Genomic DNA, 23,523 nt, shown 5'->3' on the forward strand with positions numbered 1-23,523 from the left:
TACAATATATAAATATTCTTATTACTATTAGAGCTGAATTTGTCTCAACAACTGTCAATGACTAGTGTTTAGCTAATTTCTCAAGCTGGGATCCTAGTATGGCCCAATTTTCAATTTTCTCTTATGATAGTGTGCTTGACAAATCCTTGTTTCAGGTTTTGGGTGTAAATAGATTTGTCTTCCAAACAAATTTTCTTAGATAAGCCAGTTGATAATCGGTGATTATACAGCTTACTGTATTTGACCTAATAAGGGCGCAGGGCGCGGGTAATTGACAGTGGAGGCGCCCTTATTAAGATTAGTTATTCTGAAGTTTTATGAAACAGACTATACCTTATAGCAGAATACCCAAGGCTGTGGAAACGGTCAAATATTCAGTCATAAAAATATTCCAGATGAAGATATCTATTCATTATCATATATTAAGCTTAAACATCACTTGAATATTCCTGTAAACTTGTAAACCGTGCCAGCTGATCTTTAGACCAGAGAATGTGTGTTCCACCATCTATGTTCAAATGGAACTCTTTAGTGTTCTATATATAGACACAGGTGATATCCCAGATAATATCCGACATCGTTTTCTTTGACCTAATAATTGATTTACAATGTCTCTTACTAGCTTTCTGTTCTGAACAAAAGTTATTTATCAACAAGCATGAAGTCTTTTACTTTATCTTCAAATAAAGATGGTAGGTTATTTTTGTATGTGTGTTTAGTTTCGTGTGCTCTTTGCACTGACATGTCATCTGTAGGAATAGACAAAATGTGGCGAAAACTTGTGTTTCAGTTACTTAATTTGCTGAAGAAAATTGAACACATAAAGTAGCAAAACTTTTCACATTAATTATTACTTTTGAACACTTTTTGACACTCAGTCAGATTTATTTCCTTGAAAAAAGGTAGGGGCGCCCTTATTAGGTCAAATACGGTATTTAGTAAGGACTTCAGAACCTTGGAACCCAGAACTACAAAAACTTATGGTCAGGGTTTTGTGTATAAGCAGCTGTATGTTGTCTATAAACTTGATTTTTTTGTATTAATTTCCATCAAAATCTATCAAGAATTGATGTTGTTTTTATGATGACATTGAATTGGTTGATGATTTTCTATAAATAGCATCAGTGACCTTGTACTTGAAACCATGAAACACAACAATGTCAGATGTATACCCTACTCATAATCGTCATATATAGTCAGAAGTATACTTGTACTTGAGATATGTTGAAAGTTTGATGAAAATCTATGAAAGAATTTTACTAGGTGTTAAAACTGAAATGGTTGATGATTTTCTATATTTTGCAAAAGTGACCATGGCCTTGACCTCTGAATCCTGAAATACAACAAGAGGCCCATGGGGCCTGTATCGCTCACCTGGTTGGATTAGACCAAATGTCAAAATAATGTTCATATTCAATTTGTTTTATTTGTAAATCTCTAACAATGCTATATATGGTTATAGTGTGGGAATCCGAACTGCTTTAAAGATTAATGAAGTCCAGACTCTCTAAGGTCTGAAAGACCTCAAAAATTGTTTTTAGAACATGCATGCATTCATCACTTTATGACTAGTAGCGATTTAAAGGAATTACCTCTATTTCCCCTATTGGGCCCCACCCTTTTGGCCCCTCGGGGGTCAGAGTCACCAATTATGCAAAATCTGTTCGCCTTCCCCCAAGGATGTTTATGACCAAATTGGGTTCAAATCCATTCATAACTTTATGACTAGTAGCGATTTAAAGGAATTACCTCTATTCCCCTATTGGGCCCCGCCCCTTTGGCCCCTTTGTGGCCAGAGTCAGCATTTATACAAAATCTATTCCCCTTCCCCCAAGGATGTTTCTGACCAAATTGGGTTCAAATCCATTCATAACTTTATGACTAATAGCGATTTAAAGGAATTACCTCTATTTCCCCTATTGAGCCCACCCCTTTGGCCTCTTTGGGGTCAGTCACCATTTATGCAAAATCTGTTCCCCTTCTGCCAAGGATGTTTCTGACCAAATTGGGTTCAAATCCATTCATAACTTCATGACTAGTAGCGATTTAAAGGAATTACCTCTATTTCCCCTATTGGGCCCCACCCTTTTGGCCCCTCGGGGGTCAGAGTCACCAATTATGCAAAATCTGTTCGCCTTCCCCCAAGGATGTTTATGACCAAATTGGGTTCAAATCCATTCATAACTTTATGACTAGTAGCGATTTAAAGGAATTACCTCTATTCCCCTATTGGGCCCCACCCCTTTGGCCCCTTTGTGGCCAGAGTCAGCATTTATACAAATCTATTCCCCTTCCCCCAAGGATGTTTCTGACCAAATTGGGTTCAAATCCATTCATAACTTTATGACTAATAGCGATTTAAAGGAATTACCTCTATTTCCCCTATTGAGCCCGCCCCTTTGGCCTCTTTGGGGTCAGTCACCATTTATGCAAAATCTGTTCCCCTTCTGCCAAGGATGTTTCTGACCAAATTGGGTTCAAATCCATTCATAACTTCATGACTAGTAGCGATTTAAAGGAATTACCTCTATTTCCCCTATTGGGCCCTGCCCCTTTGGCCCCTTTGGGGTCAGAGTCACCATTTATGCAAAATCTGTTTCCCTTCCCCCGAGGATGTTTCTGACTAAATTGGGTTCAAATCCATTCATAACTTTATGACTAGTAGCGATTTAAAGGAATTACCTCTATTTCCCCTATTGGGCCCTGCCCCTTTGGGGTCAGAGCCACCATTTATGCAAAATCTGTTTCCCTTCCCCCAAGGATGTTTCTGACTAAATTGGGTTCAAATCCATTCATAACTTTGACAAGTAGCGATTTAAAGGAATTACCTCTATTTCCCCTATTGGGCCCCGCCCTTTTGGCCCCTTTGGGGTCAGAACCACTATTTATGCAAAATCTGTTCCCCTTCCCCCAAGGATGTTCCCGACCAAATTTGGTTCAAATCCATTCATAACTTAATAACTATTAGCGATTTAAAGGAATATATCTATTTCCCCTATTGGGCCCCGCCCCTTTGGCCCCTTTGGGGTCAAAGTCACCATTTATGCAAAATCTGTTCCCCTTCCCCCAAGGATGTTCCTGACCAAATTTGGTTCAAATCCATTCATAACTTTATGACAAGTATCGATTTAAAAGAATTACCTCTATTTCCCCTATTGGGTCCCCGCCCTTCTGGCCCCTTTGAGGTCAGAGCCACCATTTATGCAAAATCTGTTCCCCTTCCCCCGAGGATGTTTCTGACTAAATTGGGTTCAAATCCATTCATAACTTTATGACTAGTAGCGATTTAAAGGAATTACCTCTATTTCCCCTATTGGGCCCTGCCCCTTTGGGGTCAGAGCCACCATTTATGCAAAATCTGTTTCCCTTCCCCCAAGGATGTTTCTGACCAAATTGGGTTCAAATCCATTCATAACTTTATGACTAGTAGCAATTTAAAGGAATTACTTCTATTTCCCCTATTGGGCCCCGCCCCTTTGGCCTCTTTGGGGTCAGAGTCACCATTTATGCAAAATCTGCTCCCCTTCCCCCAAGGATGTTCCCGACCAAATTTGGTTCAAATCCATTCATAACTTAATAACTATTAGCGATTTAAAGGAATATATCTATTTCCCCTATTGGGCCCCGCCCCTTTGGCCCCTTTGGGGTCAAAGTCACCATTTATGCAAAATTTGTTCCCCTTCCCCCAAGGATGTTCCTGACCAAATTTGGTTCAAATCCATTCATAACTTTATGACAAGTATCGATTTAAAAGAATTACCTCTATTTCCCCTATTGGGTCCCCGCCCTTCTGGCCCCTTTGAGGTCAGAGCCACCATTTATGCAAAATCTGTTCCCCTTCCCCCGAGGATGTTTCTGACTAAATTGGGTTCAAATCCATTCATAACTTTGACTAGTAGCGATTTAAAGGAATTACCTCTATTTCCCCTATTGGGCCCTGCCCCTTTGGGGTCAGAGCCACCATTTATGCAAAATCTGTTTCCCTTCCCCCAAGGATGTTTCTGACTAAATTGGGTTCAAATCCATTCATAACTTTGACAAGTAGCGATTTAAAGGAATTACCTCTATTTCCCCTATTGGGCCCCGCCCTTTTGGCCCCTTTGGGGTCAGAACCACTATTTATGCAAAATCTGTTCCCCTTCCCCCAAGGATGTTCCCGACCAAATTTGGTTCAAATCCATTCATAACTTAATAACTATTAGCGATTTAAAGGAATATATCTATTTCCCCTATTGGGCCCCGCCCCTTTGGCCCCTTTGGGGTCAAAGTCACCATTTATGCAAAATCTGTTCCCCTTCCCCCAAGGATGTTCCTGACCAAATTTGGTTCAAATCCATTCATAACTTTATGACAAGTATCGATTTAAAAGAATTACCTCTATTTCCCCTATTGGGTCCCCGCCCTTCTGGCCCCTTTGAGGTCAGAGCCACCATTTATGCAAAATCTGTTCCCCTTCCCCCGAGGATGTTTCTGACTAAATTGGGTTCAAATCCATTCATAACTTTATGACTAGTAGCGATTTAAAGGAATTACCTCTATTTCCCCTATTGGGCCCTGCCCCTTTGGGGTCAGAGCCACCATTTATGCAAAATCTGTTTCCCTTCCCCCAAGGATGTTTCTGACCAAATTGGGTTCAAATCCATTCATAACTTTATGACTAGTAGCAATTTAAAGGAATTACCTCTATTTCCCCTATTGGGCCCCACCCCTTTTGCCCCTTTGGGGTCAGAGCCACCATTAATGCAAAATCTGTTTCCCCTTCCCCCAAGGATGTTTCTGACTAAATTGGGTTCAAATCCATTCATAACTTATGAACTAAGTAGCGATTTAAAGGAATTACCTTCTATTTCCCCTATTGGGCCCCGCCCTTTGGCCCCTTTGGGGTCAGAACCACTATTTATGCAAAATCTGTTCCCCTTCCCCCAAGGATGTTCCCGACCAAATTTGGTTCAAATCCATTCATAACTTAATAACTATTAGCGATTTAAAGGAATATATCTATTTCCCCTATTGGGCCCCGCCCCTTTGGCCCCTTTGGGGTCAAAGTCACCATTTATGCAAAATCTGTTCCCCTTCCCCCAAGGATGTTCCTGACCAAATTTGGTTCAAATCCATTCATAACTTTATGACAAGTATCGATTTAAAAGAATTACCTCTATTTCCCCTATTGGGTCCCCGCCCTTCTGGCCCCTTTGAGGTCAGAGCCACCATTTATGCAAAATCTGTTCCCCTTCCCCCGAGGATGTTTCTGACTAAATTGGGTTCAAATCCATTCATAACTTTATGACTAGTAGCGATTTAAAGGAATTACCTCTATTTCCCCTATTGGGCCCTGCCCCTTTGGGGTCAGAGCCACCATTTATGCAAAATCTGTTTCCCTTCCCCCAAGGATGTTTCTGACCAAATTGGGTTCAAATCCATTCATAACTTTATGACTAGTAGCAATTTAAAGGAATTACTTCTATTTCCCCTATTGGGCCCCGCCCTTTGGCCTCTTTGGGGTCAGAGTCACCATTTATGCAAAATCTGCTCCCCTTCCCCCAAGGATGTTCCCGACCAAATTTGGTTCAAATCCATTCATAACTTAATAACTATTAGCGATTTAAAGGAATATATCTATTTCCCCTATTGGGCCCCGCCCCTTTGGCCCCTTTGGGGTCAAAGTCACCATTTATGCAAAATTTGTTCCCCTTCCCCCAAGGATGTTCCTGACCAAATTTGGTTCAAATCCATTCATAACTTTATGACAAGTATCGATTTAAAAGAATTACCTCTATTTCCCCTATTGGGTCCCCGCCCTTCTGGCCCCTTTGAGGTCAGAGCCACCATTTATGCAAAATCTGTTCCCCTTCCCCCGAGGATGTTTCTGACTAAATTGGGTTCAAATCCATTCATAACTTTGACAAGTAGCGATTTAAAGGAATTAGCTCTATTTCCCCTATTGGGCCTCGCCCTTTTGGCCCCTTTGGGGTCAGAACCACCATTTATGCAAAATCTGTTCCCCTTCCCCCAAGGATGTCTCTGACCAAATTGGGTTCAAATCCATTCATAACTTTATGACTAGTAGCGATTTAAAGGAATTACCTCTATTTCCCCTATTGGGCCCCGCCCTTTTGGCCTCTTTGGGGTCAGAGTCACCATTTATGCAAAATCTATTTCCCTTCCCCCAAGGATGTCTCTGACCAAATTGGGCTACAATCCATTCATAACTTTATGACTAGTAGCGATTTAAAGGAATTACCTCTATTTCCCCTATTGAGCCCGCCCCTTTGGCCTCTTTGGGGTCAGTCACCATTTATGCAAAATCTGTTCCCCTTCTGCCAAGGATGTTTCTGACCAAATTGGGTTCAAATCCATTCATAACTTCATGACTAGTAGCGATTTAAAGGAATTACCTCTATTTCCCCTATTGGGCCCTGCCCCTTTGGCCCCTTTGGGGTCAAAGTCACCATTTATGCAAAATTTGTTCCCCTTCCCCCAAGGATGTTCCTGACCAAATTTGGTTCAAATCCATTCATAACTTTATGACAAGTATCGATTTAAAAGAATTACCTCTATTTCCCCTATTGGGTCCCCGCCCTTCTGGCCCCTTTGAGGTCAGAGCCACCATTTATGCAAAATCTGTTCCCCTTCCCCCGAGGATGTTTCTGACTAAATTGGGTTCAAATCCATTCATAACTTTGACAAGTAGCGATTTAAAGGAATTAGCTCTATTTCCCCTATTGGGCCTCGCCCTTTTGGCCCCTTTGGGGTCAGAACCACCATTTATGCAAAATCTGTTCCCCTTCCCCCAAGGATGTCTCTGACCAAATTGGGTTCAAATCCATTCATAACTTTATGACTAGTAGCGATTTAAAGGAATATATCTATTTCCCCTATTGGGCCCCGCCCCTTTGGCCCCTTTGGGGTCAAAGTCACCATTTATGCAAAATCTGTTCCCCTTCCCCCAAGGATGTTCCTGACCAAATTTGGTTCAAATCCATTCATAACTTTATGACAAGTATCGATTTAAAAGAATTACCTCTATTTCCCCTATTGGGTCCCCGCCCTTCTGGCCCCTTTGAGGTCAGAGCCACCATTTATGCAAAATCTGTTCCCCTTCCCCGAGGATGTTTCTGACTAAATTGGGTTCAAATCCATTCATAACTTTATGACTAGTAGCGATTTAAAGGAATTACCTCTATTTCCCCTATTGGGCCCTGCCCCTTTGGGGTCAGAGCCACCATTTATGCAAAATCTGTTTCCCTTCCCCCAAGGATGTTTCTGACCAAATTGGGTTCAAATCCATTCATAACTTTATGACTAGTAGCAATTTAAAGGAATTACTTCTATTTCCCCTATTGGGCCCCGCCCCTTTGGCCTCTTTGGGGTCAGAGTCACCATTTATGCAAAATCTGCTCCCCTTCCCCCAAGGATGTTCCCGACCAAATTTGGTTCAAATCCATTCATAACTTAATAACTATTAGCGATTTAAAGGAATTACCTCTATTTCCCCTATTGAGCCCGCCCCTTTGGCCTCTTTGGGGTCAGTCACCATTTATGCAAAATCTGTTCCCCTTCTGCCAAGGATGTTTCTGACCAAATTGGGTTCAAATCCATTCATAACTTCATGACTAGTAGCGATTTAAAGGAATTACCTCTATTTCCCCTATTGGGCCCTGCCCCTTTGGCCCCTTTGGGGTCAAAGTCACCATTTATGCAAAATTTGTTCCCCTTCCCCCAAGGATGTTCCTGACCAAATTTGGTTCAAATCCATTCATAACTTTATGACAAGTATCGATTTAAAAGAATTACCTCTATTTCCCCTATTGGGTCCCCGCCCTTCTGGCCCCTTTGAGGTCAGAGCCACCATTTATGCAAAATCTGTTCCCCTTCCCCCGAGGATGTTTCTGACTAAATTGGGTTCAAATCCATTCATAACTTTGACAAGTAGCGATTTAAAGGAATTAGCTCTATTTCCCCTATTGGGCCTCGCCCTTTTGGCCCCTTTGGGGTCAGAACCACCATTTATGCAAAATCTGTTCCCCTTCCCCCAAGGATGTCTCTGACCAAATTGGGTTCAAATCCATTCATAACTTTATGACTAGTAGCGATTTAAAGGAATTACCTCTATTTCCCCTATTGGGCCCCGCCCCTTATGCCTCTTTGGGGTAAGAGTCACCATTTATGCAAAATCTATTCCCCTTCCCCCAAGGATGTTCCTGACCAAATTTGGTTCAAATCCATTCATAACTTTATGACAAGTAGCGATTTAAAGGAATTACCTCTATTTCCCCTATTGGGCCCCGCCCTTTTGGCCCCTTTGGGGTCAGAGTCACCATTTATGCAAAATCTGTTTCCCTTCCCCCAAGGATGTCTCTGACCAAATTGGGCTACAATCCATTCATAACTTTATGACTAGTAGCGATTTAAAGGAATTACCTCTATTTCCCCTATTGAGCCCGCCCCTTTGGCCTCTTTGGGGTCAGTCACCATTTATGCAAAATCTGTTCCCCTTCTGCCAAGGATGTTTCTGACCAAATTGGGTTCAAATCCATTCATAACTTCATGACTAGTAGCGATTTAAAGGAATTACCTCTATTTCCCCTATTGGGCCCTGCCCCTTTGGCCCCTTTGGGGTCAGAGTCACCATTTATTGCAAAATTCTGTTCCCTTCCCCCGAAGGATGTTCCTGACCTAAATTGGGTTCAAATCCATTCATAACTTTATGACAAGTATCGATTTAAAGGAATTACCTCTATTTCCCCTATTGGGTCCCCGCCCTCTGGCCCCTTTGAGGTCAGAGCCACCATTTATGCAAAATCTGTTCCCCTTCCCCCGAGGATGTTTCTGACTAAATTGGGTTCAAATCCATTCATAACTTTGACAAGTAGCGATTTAAAGGAATTAGCTCTATTTCCCCTATTGGGCCTCGCCCTTTTGGCCCCTTTGGGGTCAGAACCACCATTTATGCAAAATCTGTTCCCCTTCCCCCAAGGATGTCTCTGACCAAATTGGGTTCAAATCCATTCATAACTTTATGACTAGTAGCGATTTAAAGGAATTACCTCTATTTCCCCTATTGGGCCCCGCCCCTTATGCCTCTTTGGGGTAAGAGTCACCATTTATGCAAAATCTATTCCCCTTCCCCCAAGGATGTTCCTGACCAAATTTGGTTCAAATCCATTCATAACTTTATGACAAGTAGCGATTTAAAGGAATTACCTCTATTTCCCCTATTGGGCCCCGCCCTTTTGGCCCCTTTGGGGTCAGAGTCACCATTTATGCAAAATCTGTTTCCCTTCCCCCAAGGATGTCTCTGACCAAATTGGGCTACAATCCATTCATAACTTTATGACTAGTAGCGATTTAAAGGAATTGCCTCTATTTCCCCTACTGGGCCAGCCCCTCCGGCCCCTGCGGGGTCAGAGCCACCATTTATGCAAAATCTGTTCCCCTTCTGCCAAGGATGTTTCTGACCAAATTTGGTAAAAATCCAATAATAACTTTATGACTAGTAGCGATTTGAAGCAAATGTTGACGGACGGACGCCGCGCCATGACATAAGCTCACCGGACCTTCGGTCCAGGTGAGCTAACAATGTAAGAAAGTATGCTCATACTTGACTTTTGTATAAAGTTTGATGAAAATTTGTCAAAGAATGAAGTTGCTAGGTGTTAAAATTGATGGGACAGACATGGTGGAGGCATAAAACAGTCAAATCATAATTCTTTTCAGGGAGACACAACTTCATATCATGATCATAATATATGCAAAATTTGGAAAAGAACGGTATAAAAATGTAGAAGATTGCCGCCGAACTGAAAGTTTACGGCAGCCGGCTGGACAATGCCATACCATAATACTCCTGCCAAATTTGATGGGCTTACAAAAATCAAAACTTTGTATATTTAAGACCATTCAATATTTCCCTAAAATACATTTTTCTTTATATTTGTGACATTTTTTCTTTTGTATACATTGGTGACATTTACCTTTCATAGGCAGTGGTACCAGAAAAAAATATTTCCTTTTAAGTTTTCCAATCTTCATATCCAGTTAAATCACTTCTTAAAAGTACCACTATATCCAAAGGAAAGTTAATCTAAACATCAAATATACAAAGACAGTGTACACATCGGTCAATGGAAAAACAGTGTATAACTTACGGGATGGTGAAGTTTGGGGTGATCTTTATGCTTTTTCTGCAGTTCTTCATAATGTTGTTCTTCCTTTTTCTGTTCCTCTTCTGACATATTGTGTAATTTTTCCTTTCTCTCATGTTCCTTTGCCATTTCATAACTTTTGAATTCCTCTCTCCGCTGTTTATCAATGGCTTCTAAATCTTTGGTAGCCTGGAATGTTGATACAACATATTTTTTACTGTATCATTTGGACTTTAATTACATGTATATTAGTTCCCTTATGACACAATTACAAGAAGCTTACATATCTACATGGCACTAGGTTGTTCCAAGAATTACGTTGGTAGTGATGATACAGTACATCTGAGGTCACAAATAGTACAGAATACTAAATGGTTATAGAAACATTAACTACAACAGTCAAACCTTGTGATCTTGAAAATCTGCTAACTCGGAAGACTCTGCCTAACTCAAAGTAAAAATTCAGATCCAACAGTAAGTTTTTATGTAAAATAGACTTGGTTATCTCATGGCCCCGATTACTTCGGAATAACAAGGTCAGACTGTAGCTATGGAAAAAATATATTGATATTCATTTAAAAAATTCTGCTTTTTTTCCAAGCATGTACTGCATTTGTACACTAGCAAAATAACACATTGTTTTCTTACTTTTAATATAAGTTTTTCTAAATCAGATACTTCAAAGGAATGCTGATTATCTGTATCAACATGATGAGCTGCAGCATCCATCTTCTGGATTCCTGAAAATATCAATTGTTATGGAAACAATTAGATTCTGCCTTTTGTATACGCAAGACCAAAGTATCAAGATGAAATTAAAATACAGTTGAGAAGAATAAAGTCCGATAGCATGCCATTTATCATGAATATCACATCCATTTAGCGGTATAAAAAATCTTTTCTGAAAATAAAACAGTATTCGTCAATATTTTCAAGAGCAAATTTTTTTTGACATACAATTCATCTGTTATGTGTTCAGGCTACAACTTACACACAATTATTATAAATTATCTTATGAAAAAAAAAAAAAATTATTATAAATTATCTGATGTTATAAAATTTAAACATTATACACAATTAACTGTATTAGAGTTTATACTGCATTATTATGTACCAACATGTTTCATGTATAGATAAGATGTAATATGGAGATGAGAGAAACCTTATACATATAACCTTTGAATGACCTTCATCTGTTAATCCATGTTAGCAGCATCCAAATACAATATTAATTGTTTTGTTATGACAGAGAAAATGATAAGTTTGATTACATAGCTAAGTAAGATTTAGGAACGCAATGTGTAGCTATATGATTGACTATTATTTCTATTAATTAAGCATTCAGAATATTGAAATCTGATCCTCATTTGCAGTATGTGGGGACAGATTACAGAATTTATTCTACTGGCATTTGATATAGTAAAATGGGGTGTGGTAAGATGTGTCTGTCTGGTGTTAAAAGTTCATTTGTAATAGGTATAATGTTACCATTCACACATTAGGTTATAACACCCTTCATCACCCAGCAGTCCCCTTGAGGAGCCCCAAATCTTCCCTCTACTCCAGTCAATCTGGGTCAGTTGTCAGTCACTTCCACATGCCTGTCTTATCTTAGGGAGTAGGAGGGGGCCCCATATGGGGAAATCAATCAAACTATGAATAGGACAGATGACCATACTTTAGTAATCTGCATGAATCACCTGCCATCATTAAAACTTACTCATCTTCCAAATGTTTAAAAATATACTAGAACCTGTCTGCTTACTGTAACTGATATAGATATTCAGCCACAGAGATGTATCATTACTACAACATATCGCACACCTAACATATTTACATTTAAAATTATTTCTAGTATCTAAAATGTCGAGGTAGGAAATGTGAGTCACAAAGACCTGGAGTTGACAATTAAAACACTTGTTGAATAATTATCGTGGTGTGGTACGGTTACCATGGCAATCATAATTCATATTCACCATGTTAATCAAGACGAAGTCATAAATATTTTGCAAAGAAGATGCAAACAAAAACTTCCTGCTTTAACAGTGTCAAGGGCAGATGGCTAGCATGCAGCTCTGTGTGTACCTAGTCAACTACCCGCTTGTATAAAGTTACAGCCTTTTATCATACAACTCAAGTGTTTTATTCCATCCCGAAATCATAGCAGGAATAGCACACCTTAAAAAAAGCTTGATGACAAACAATTACAAATGATCACTTTCAGTTTAAATTTTAAAATTTGATATGCTATGTATTGATTAAACACACTCCGAAATTAAAGTACATACACCAATCGCTGTCATGGATTGAGTGACGCATGAGTAAGTTTTAACGGTAAGAATTTAAATGTGGACTCCTCTCTGTATTGGGAAGAAATTCAAACAATTGCATCTTCATCCCCATGATCAATAACCAGATTCATTCCATCTGGCAGTGTGGCTGTGTGAGAGGAGAACCGGGGATTTATTTGTCTTGTGTGTACAGTCAAGCCTAGCATGGATAGGCTGTTTCTCCAACACAGCCACACAAAAAAAATCAATCAGGGGCTAAAAATAGAGTAGAGTCAGGTGAATTGAAGACTGGGTAAATGGACTCATACTGTAGTTTTCAGAGGAGTCCCGATACCAGTCATCACACCCCACAGTGTTGTACTGTTTTTTGTCATACAGAAAATGAGTGGATATCATGAGGATGATATATTGTGTGGATGAGAGTGTGAATGATAGTGTAGATGATCTAGTGTAGATGATAATTATGATTATATACTGTGTGTGGGCAATCTAATATGGATGATATTGTGATTCTAGTGTAGATGATATAGCGTGAAAGATATAGTGCGGAAGATATAGTAAGATATAGTGTGTGGATATATAATAGCGTGGATGATCTAATGTGGATGATAGTGTGGATGATCTAGTGTAGAAGTATGGAGTCTTTAGATCACACACATTCTCACCAGGTGTCAGCACCTGTATACACCTGTATACACCTGGGCACACAATAAAATAAATTTCCATCTACAGACAATGGGGTTTATAACCGAGATCAGTACAGTGGAAAGAGGTCATTAACAGGGATGTTCAAATTGATCCGATTAATTTTTATAGGGGACTTTTATGCCATTGATTTATAGAACAGAATCTAAATCTTTTTTGACTGTATTTGACATTTTCATAAATACAGATTCAGAGTAAGCACCACAAGACAAACACGATCTATAGAAACCACAAAAGAGGAATAACTCAAGCAAACCATAGAACAAAAAATAAAAGGTGAATGTTTTCATGTTTCAGTAGAAATGATATAGAGAGGGATCAGCTTCTACATTACTATAGATAAACCATCATCTATTGACAGACACATCCTCAGATCCTGGCACTAGCTCTGTGGTTTCATGGATTGGCTGTAGATAATATCATTGTGTATCTATCAGTGTGTCCAGTGTTAAGGGTGTCTGGCAGAGACACACAGACAGACATTGTGTCCAGGTTGGAGGGTCTCTGATATGGACACACATACAGACATTGTGTCCAGTGTGGAGGGTGTCTGGCACATACACACAGACAGACATTGTGTCCAGTGTGGAGGGTCTCTGATATGGACACACATACAGACATTGTGTCCAGTGTGGAGGGTGTCTGTTACAGACACACATACAGACAGTGTGTCCAGTGTTAAGGTTGTCTGGCAGAGACACACAGACAGACATTGTGTCCAGGTTGGAGGGTCTCTGATATGGACACACATACAGACATTGTGTCCAGTGTGGAGGGTGTCTGGCACATACACACAGACAGACATTGTGTCCAGTGTGGAGGGTCTCTGATATGGACACACATACAGACATTGTGTCCAGTGTGGAGGGTGTCTGTTACAGACACACATACAGACAGTGTGTCCAGTGTTAAGGTTGTCTGGCAGAGACACACAGACAGACATTGTGTCCAGTGTGGAGGGTCTCTGATATGGACACACAGACAGACAATTGTGTTAAGTGTGGAGGGTGTCTGATACAGACACACAGACAGACATAGTGTCAAGAGTGGAGGGTATCTGTTACAGACACACAGACAGACAATTGTGTCAAGTGTGGAGGGTGTCTGATACAGACACACAGACAGACATTGTGTCCAGTGTGGAGGGTCTCTGATACAGACATACAGACAGACATTGTGTCCAGTGTGGAGGGTGTCTGATACAGACACAAAGACAGACATTGTGTCCATTGTGGAGGGTCTCTGACACAGACACACAGACAGACACTGTGTCCAGTGTGGAGGGTCTCTGATACAGACACACAGACAGACATTGTGTCCAGTGTGGAGGGTCTCTGATACAGACACAAAGACAGACATTGTGTCCAGTGTGGAGGGTGTCTGATACAGACACAAAGACAGACATTGTGTCCATTGTGGAGGGTCTCTGACACAGACACACAGACAGACATTGTGTCCAGTGTGGAGGGTCTCTGACACAGACACAGACAGACATTGTGTCCAGTGTGGAGGGTCTCTGACACAGACACAAAGACAGACATTGTGTCCAGTGTGGAGGGTATCTGATAAAGACACACATACAGACATTGTGTCCAGTGTGGAGGGTCTCTGGCACAGACACAGACAGACATTGTGTCCAGTGTGGAGGGTCTCTGACACAGACACATAGACAGACACTGTGTCCAGTGTGGAGGGTGTCTGATACAGACACAAAGACAGACATTGTGTCCATTGTGGAGGGTCTCTGACACAGACACAGACAGACATTGTGTCCAGTGTGGAGGGTGTCTGATACAGACACAAAGACAGACATTGTGTCCAGTGTGGAGGGTATCTGATACAGACACAAAGACAGACATTGTGTCCAGTGTGGAGGGTCTCTGATACAGACACAAAGACAGACATTGTGTCCAGTGTGGAGGGTCACTGATACAGACACAGGCAGACATTGTGTCCATTGTGGAGGGTATCTGACACAGACACAGACAGACATTGGGTCCAGTGTGGAGAGTCTCTAATACAGACACACAGACAGACATAGTGTCCAGTGTGGAGGGTCACTGACACAGACACAGGCAGACATTGTGTCCAGTGTGGAGGGTCTCTGATACAGACACACAGACAGACATTGTGTCCAGTGTGGAGGGTGTCTGATACAGACACAAAGACATACATTGTGTCCATTGTGGAGGGTCTCTGACACAGACACATAGACAGACACTGTGTCCAGTGTGGAGGGTCTCTGACACAGACAGACACTGTGTCCAGTGTGGAGGGTCTCTGACACAGACACACACACAGATGTCCACATTCTTATCATGCATGGTCCACCTACAGTCTACAAATGATCAGGGGCAGTGACTTCAGGGTGACCTTTTTATAGCATGTTTATAGCTAACTATTACTAAGAGGAAATGTAAAGAATGGCATCTGGATGAGTAAATATATTCACTGTCTGTGTGTAAACAGTTTCAATTAACATGAAAGGGTTTGATCACAGATCCTGGAAATCTTGATACCTGATGAGATAGAAACAATATTGCTGTATATTGGTGTATACTCTAGTGTGACCCGGAAGGTGTGTCTCTCTTTCTTTAGTACCCACCACTGTATTGTAATAATTCATGCCATGAATTTTCCCTCCCGAAAAAGAATATGTTGACCACCTGTGGTCACTTGTACACCTTTATTCTATGATTCACATCGGTTTCCATTGTAGTAGGGTCCATTCAGCAAAGGGCAGATGTTTTCATCGCTATTCATAGCTTTTGAATATGGCTTTTCAAAGGAACCCCCCGTCACATCAATTTCATAAATAATGATCTAAAAACATTTTAAAAGTTTTTGTTTCTAGAACTAAGTGGTAAGGCATTTTATGTCATAAATCTTTTCCCATTCCATATGTTATCTAATTATCCTGCCCGCTGTACAGCAAGGGTGTTATCATAGCAGTGTAGTTAAGGATTTAACAAAGACAGGAAGGTAAAGTAATCTGATCAACGTGTAGGAATGAAATAGGGAAGTATTGTTAGGTCACAGAAATTATATTGTCCTGAATTAATTCATAAGAATTTCTATTATTTTACACCTCTGATGTCACCATACCTTTAAGATTTTGCCTATTCTCTATACTCCAGGGCCAGGGTAAAGATCAAATATGATCTCTTCACCACTGGAATCTCTCATGAGAAGAGCATAATTTTAATGTGGTCCCGGGAATATTAAGGATGTATTTTGCCTATTGTGAGAGTTTGAAATACATTTAATTTTGTTTAAAAACTGCAGGTCATTATTAAGATTAACTTAATGATGAGAGGAATGTATATGGCCAACTTATAGGAAGGACAGGAGAGTATATCAACTTATAGGAAGGACAGGAGATTATGTCAACTTGTAGGAAGGACAGGGCAGTATGTCAACTTGTAGGAAGGACAGGGCAGTATGTCGACTTGTAGGAAGGATAGAAGAGTACCGGTATGTCAATTCACAGGAAGGACAGGAGAAAAGGTCAACTTATAGGAAGGACAGGAGAGTATGTCAATCTATAGGAAGGACAGGAGAGTATGTCAACTTGTAGGAAGGGCAGGAGAGTATGTCAACTTATAGGAAGGACCGGAGAGTATATCAACTTACAGGAAGGACAGGAGAGTATGTCAATTTATAGGGCAGGAGATATATGTCAATTTATAGGGCAGGAGAGTATGTCAACTTATAGGACAGCGAGTATGACAATTAACTTATATAGGAATTACAGTGATGGTTTAATTGACATTCCTCATCCATGTCTATATATGTCTGTCTAGCATATTTGAGGTTTGTACCCTATCAACAAAAGTAACTATTATTATTGCATCATCAAATCCTTCTGTAACATTATAAACTATCTAGATTTTAACTCATTTTAATGTTCTCTCACTTCAGGAAAATTGTCTTTATAACATAATCGTATAATTTTGTAAATCTGCAGCCTTATCTGTGAAAATTATACATCAACATGGAAATTCAAATAAATGATATCTATACGTATTTAACACTACTTTTTAATGTAGAAAAGACCTTTAACAGGAAATGCCTTGTACCAAACCTGGCATGTGTGATATGCTACAGCCCACTTTAATCATTACTGTAAAATGGTGTTACATAATTACATAACTAGTATCCTAGCAACCAGGCAATGATTGTGTAAACAACATTGGCAGGGATAATTCCTTTATCATTACAAGAATCGTAATTTGATATGTAATGGGTTTAATCTCGTTCACTGTCAGACAACACAATTGAGTCTACCTGCATTACCATACAGGGGACTGTGAAAATATAAAAAATAACACAAAAGCAATGAAATCAAACAAAACAAAAGTGAAAAGAAACTGTACAATATTCTAACTAAAGTACTAGTGTCAACATGCATGCTTTCTTTTGATATAAGACAGTAATATTTCAAAGCTTTCTCGTAAGCTGTGGATATTAGAGTACTGCAAAACTAGCAAGAGAAAACAGAATTAATCACAGAACACAAAAGCTCCTGGTGATGGAGGTAGTTAAAAAATCAAACACATGCAAAAAGCAGCCATACATATACAGACAACAGCCAGATCGTCAACTTTATCTGTCATATAGTGTCATAACATTAAGCTACAACACACAGATATTTCAAAATATCAAAATCATTAAATTTCATAATGAATTCAATTTAAAATTCTTTTTGCTGTTCCAGAGTATGGATACTTTTACCAAATTATGAAATACATGTTACAGTAAAGCTGGATATGAAATAGAAGAAATTTTAGTCCATCAGTTCAAAACCTCGTTATTAAACAATTCTTCATGTGAAATTAAAAATGCATACTGTTCAGAAACACTAGTAATAAGGAAATCCATAATGATAACTACACCCTGAGTATATTTGCAGGTTTAAATCAGATTGATAAAAAGCTTTAATATTTTTTATATCATTATTATTTTGAATTGAAACCAAGTTTGTTGCCATGGTAACAAGGTTTTGAACTGGACCTACAAGTTAGCAGTCTGATCTGGTCAAGCTCCGAGTACAGTGTACTGTGTAGTGGATAGGATTAAGTCAACGCCACTACAAACTGAAAGAGACAACAAACATTGATATCATACCTCCGAATTGAGCAATGTATTTCAATACTTGCGTACCATGCATGGTCTTCATCTTTTCACGAGCCAACGTTTTTAGTCGGCTGATTTCCCTTCTCTTTATTTCGTCTAACCTTTCTCTTACATTGTGTGCCACCATGTTTAGATGACTTGCAATTTTTCCACTCTGAAAAGGCAGAATTTATAGATATAAGGATATTTCATACACATGCATCCTTCATCAGAGGCAAATTATTTTCAAATGAAAAGAAGAATAACAATAAGAAGGAATTGTATTATTTATTTTCCCTTGTATATTATTAGTCTGCAGATTTAGCTATAATGAACCTAAATTCAGGAACTGAACTGATAACACAACATGTAGAATATATTACTATTCACTTTTTTTGAAAAAAAATATTTATATCTCAATTACCAGCTTAAAAAAAAAAAAAAAAAATGAAATAAAAAACAAGCAAAACAAAATGTCTAAGGGACATAAAACTTAAATCACATTTTTAAAACCTTATTTTGAAGTGAAAGAGATATATCAACATATTATTTAGCCAATGCTTGGAGGTCACAGATAACTAGGAAATTAAGGTGAATGCCATACAATCTTGCAGCTACATTTAAAGTCCTATTGAGGTTAACCAGTAGCCAGTTTCATGTAAAATCTACTCTTAAACTTCATACAGTGCTCTTCATTGTGAAAGCATGAGAGGAATTAAAACGACCCTGACTTCAAACATGCTGAAAATCACATTTTAATTGAATCTTTTCCTTGACAGAGATATTTCGTGAAGATTTTCGTTCAAACTATCCCAAGCGAAATTGCTGAATCTAACAAAAGGGAAGAAACGTTGAAGGAGTTTAAATGTAAATCCATCACCTTGCATGCAATTTTATATTTGTACATAAACATTTAAATCAAAGGTAAAGTTAAATTTGCGTTTTTTTTTCTTTTTTTTTTTTTAATATCTGGTATCTGCATATGTTTATGTGAACATTTAAAGGAAAACTATAGGTAACCATGAGTTTATGTGGACATTTCAAGGAAAACTACAGGTAAACAAGACAAGCACCTCTTATTTAAACCATAATATATACACTGTACCTGTGTCGAGTAGACGAGTCATAAATATAAAAACACCACACGGAAGTTCTTTAATAACAAAATCTGCATATCATAAATTAAACACATCAGACACTGAATTAAGATTTTAGTTTTTTTTATATATTTTCTCAAATCAATTTTTCAGAACTTAATTGTACACAGCGAAATGATAACGTATATTGATGGTACATTTTTACTTTTTCATCGTTCAGAGGGTAGGGCTGGGGGTAGAAACAAAATCAGTGTTTCAATATATAATTTTATTTCCATTGCCATGTTTATTTGTATTTTGTTGGGAAACTTTTACAGAATAATTCTTTGATGGTATAACCAAGCAACAGCTACATTACAATATATATTCTGCTTAGGTGAAGATCTGAAGTGCTAGGTTCGACGTTAGCTACCCTTGTCTGTTTGTGTTTCTCGGAAATCTGAGCGGCAGGCTGGTCTGTGCTGTCATGATTTTGTCCTTGGGAAAGACACTTTAACCTAATTATATAAAATTGCTCTGGATAGCATGCAACGAGTCTTCCATATGTTGTTGATTGAGGTAGTCACCAACTACTACAAGGATGCCACACCTCAAAATAACACTGGCTGCATGTTCACAGGTCGACAGACTCAGCAAACATACAAACAACATACCTAGTAACTGAAACACACATACAGCTAAAACTATATCTATGAGATGTAGAATCTCAAACAAGAACAGTCCCAGACACCAAATTCATAATTTGTGATAAAATTTATGCTTACAGCTCAATACCTAAAATTATTGTTTAAGTTTGATGGTGGTTTCCCGTTACCTGTAACCAGTTTGTAACTGATAGTTCAAAATTTACCTGAACAAATAAGAAGGAAGATAACGGTGGAAATGGATAGCAAGGAATAATGTTAAAATGTTTTAAAATCTGGGATAGTCATTTGATAAATACTTACATATTTCTGAGACATGAGAAAAAATGTATAAAAATCAGTACAAAATAGCACACAATATGACAATGTTATTTGTATAACACATAGTACTTTGGCTGCTATACATTGATAAATGTATCGGTGTATTGTAGTGTGAATTTACAGATTTTTCTTACATGTGATTTGAAATAATCTGTGGAAATATGATCGTGTAGACAGAGAGGGACAGACAGACAGCTGACAAATAAACAGACATTGGCAGACAGACAGGTGAGAAATACCTCGCAGGAGTTTCAATGATCCAGGGCCTTATAATACCTATAGGATCATGATGTGCATTTGCATATCAATGATTGATCATCAATCGTTTGAGAAATGTCGATGATCAGTCATAAATATGGAAGTGATTTTACCAGCAGTATTGTAACAATCAAGCTTCTGTCACATTGAATCTGATATATACTGTTTCACAGTAAACATATACCATTTTACAGGTAATGTTGTATTCAGTAAAACCCTACCTGTATTTATTGAGCATAAATACTATTGTTTTCTCGATAGGATCCTGTGGCTATCAAACACTATGTAATGTGACAGGTATATTTGCTGTGATGTTGATAACCACAGCCAGTTTATAGGCCTCAGGCCTTTTAGCTCTAATAATAACACATGATAAACGACTCTATAATTAATGGATGGACCTGGAGAATATCCACAAATCTACCTCTACCTGTGTACACAACAGAAAAATTCCCATCGGTGGTCAGAATATTGCCATATCTATTGATTATATATGCTTACACTACTATGACATTACAGGTGCCCCCACTAATTCATCAATTAAATCACTTTTTAATTGTCCTATCTAACGTGTGTCTATATATCTATCAGGGCTTCTACAACTGTACACTTTTGAGTACAACAGCTATAACAAGTTCTGTAATTGCGGGACTGACATGGTGATGTGAACGCTGTGCTCTGTTCTGACACCACGTAAATGTGTTAGCTGTAAATCTATGACAAGATCAGTGATTGGGACCTGATGAAATATGGAAATGAAGCATTTTACACAACAGATTTCCATCTGATCAAGTCTAAGTGTCGACCTTTCCCTTGTCTTGTGGGATAAATGTTGGGCCAGGCCTAGATCAATTCTATTTGAGCACTAATTATAATATAATTGTAATACCCTGTATCTACATAGTTTTACAGCAAACTAGAACTATACACATTCATAAACATACCCCCCCCCCCCTTTATTTTTTTACAAATTGTTTTGAACCTGAAAGTTTGCTTCCTGTAATGGGGATATATCTATTGTTTTTGATGTTTTCAAATACTTAGGTCAAGCTGTACAAATTTTGGACATTTATTCTCTATATCTATTGAATCAGACACCATATTACAGCTAGTTTATAATTATCTCAGAGTAAAATATCACTGACTATAATGAGCTATACCTATCATATCAAAGATGAAACAAATTTTAAGACGTCCAGGATACATGGATGGACCAATTAATTAATGGCAACACTGGGAATGGGCAGTTAGAGAGAGGAGACCAGTCACACTGGGAACAAATCGGCAGTTATACAGAGGCTACAAAGTGTTGGAGATGATCAGATACCATCAATGGGGTTCATCTCTCTGTCAGGAATGACTTGTTAACTTCACACATCAAGCTTCCTGTGTATGAATCTCACACACTGACAGAAGCTAACTGATTAACTGCCCAATATCTGGGATTTAAACCCTGACAAAAGATTTTATAGAGCTGGTTTGTATTACACACCCATGTCTGATTTAGTTTGTCCAGCTTATAGACTCAGTGACAGTACACAGGAAATTATCTAATAGAGGAGCTACCTCATGGGCAGCTGGTATAATATGTTGTACATAAACCCACAGATAACATTTCTCTACCAAGATTAACATACCTTCACCAAATACCTGTTAATAATTATATAACTTATAACTGCATTACAGTAATAAACTTTGAGGAAAATGAACAATAAATATATTGCACAACTTACTGATCTTGATTCCGTATTTTTAGTGACATTATTTAATTTAAAGAAATTCTGATTACTTTTCACCGAAATGAGACCGTTTGCTTTGTATTATTTGTATAATATTTTTCTCACATCTTACGTAAGTATATATAACTGTCCACTTAAGATATACATACATGTTTAAGTGTATAGAGTACCGACAGACAGAGTGGTCTGCGTTGTAACAGGAAAAGTATTAGGATACAACAGGTCTAGTCCTTAGAATGTTACATGTAAACAAGATGTAGGACTAAAAGTTTGTTAATTTTTATATTTCTACCTTCCTGTTTCAATAAACTATCACCATTTATCTTAATAAGCACCAACTGTTTTCATTTTTTAATTACAAAATCATCATTACTGTGATAACAATTGTTAATTTTACAAATACATGTATAAGAAGAACCTGGTTGTTAATTTCAACGAGCCAATAAGTGTTGAGATTATATGTGTAACAGTGTTACACAGGTTCAAATAATAAGTTGGGCAGGGCAAGTCACAAGGAGTTTTGTAGATATTGATTAGTATAAAGGTAAGTTTGTTTCCTACGTAAGTTGGATCATTATGAAGCTGAAGTGCTGACTTGCTGTATTTTTGAAGCTACATGTACCCAGTAGAGACTTTGTGTATTATTTGCTGGACAGTAGAGCGTAGGTCCAACTTACTGAAACCTCACCATTTTCTGATGTTTCATGAAGCTTAGCAACAGCTGTACAGTATGATATATATTACTGGGTAAATCATAACAAAACCAAATCACCAGGCCGATGAAGTTATTAACCTGGATTATATACTGGGTGTATTGACAGACTGGGGTTAGTACCTGTGAAATAAATGTGTATTAATATAAGATTCATAGGCTATCTTGAACACAAACCTTTTAAATTTTTTTTTGAAAGTGGTCAAGTACGAGCTTTGACCACTGACCATGACCAATGATCACCAAATTCTAATCGTGTTTAGAACTTGATGGTGTGACATTATTGTTGAATATTAGATTTCTTTTTATGCAAGATTTACATGAATGTACACAAGCACATGAATGGTGACAGGAAATAAACAATATCTAATATCAAAGGATACTCAGTGTTGCTGCTTCCAATGCTCTAATATCTAGGAGGAGGATATAGGGATTCACAGAATCAGTCTCACATTTTACCACCAAACAAAACTTAAATTTTAAATTTTAAAACCAA

General features: G+C 38.5%; 1 protein-coding gene across 7 annotated transcripts in view; it reads right to left on the bottom strand.

The window, feature by feature from the left end:
• Nucleotides 1-23,523, bottom strand: part of LOC117335897 (nucleobindin-2-like) — a 40,705-nt gene that overhangs the window by 12,808 nt on the left and 4,374 nt on the right. For 6 of the 7 annotated variants that reach the window (XM_033896163.1, XM_033896160.1, XM_033896164.1 and 3 more), the window contains exons 4-6: nt 18,269-18,431; nt 10,794-10,885; nt 10,149-10,334 (exon numbers count right to left, since the gene is read on the bottom strand). In XM_033896163.1, coding sequence (XP_033752054.1) covers nt 10,149-10,334; nt 10,794-10,885; nt 18,269-18,431 — 441 coding nt within the window. The remainder of the gene's footprint in view (nt 1-10,148; nt 10,335-10,793; nt 10,886-18,268; nt 18,432-23,523) is intronic. The other variant, XM_033896158.1, reaches the window with a different exon arrangement.

Source organism: Pecten maximus, chromosome 10 (assembly GCF_902652985.1).
Source record: "Pecten maximus chromosome 10, xPecMax1.1, whole genome shotgun sequence".
Classification (NCBI taxonomy): domain Eukaryota; kingdom Metazoa; phylum Mollusca; class Bivalvia; order Pectinida; family Pectinidae; genus Pecten; species Pecten maximus.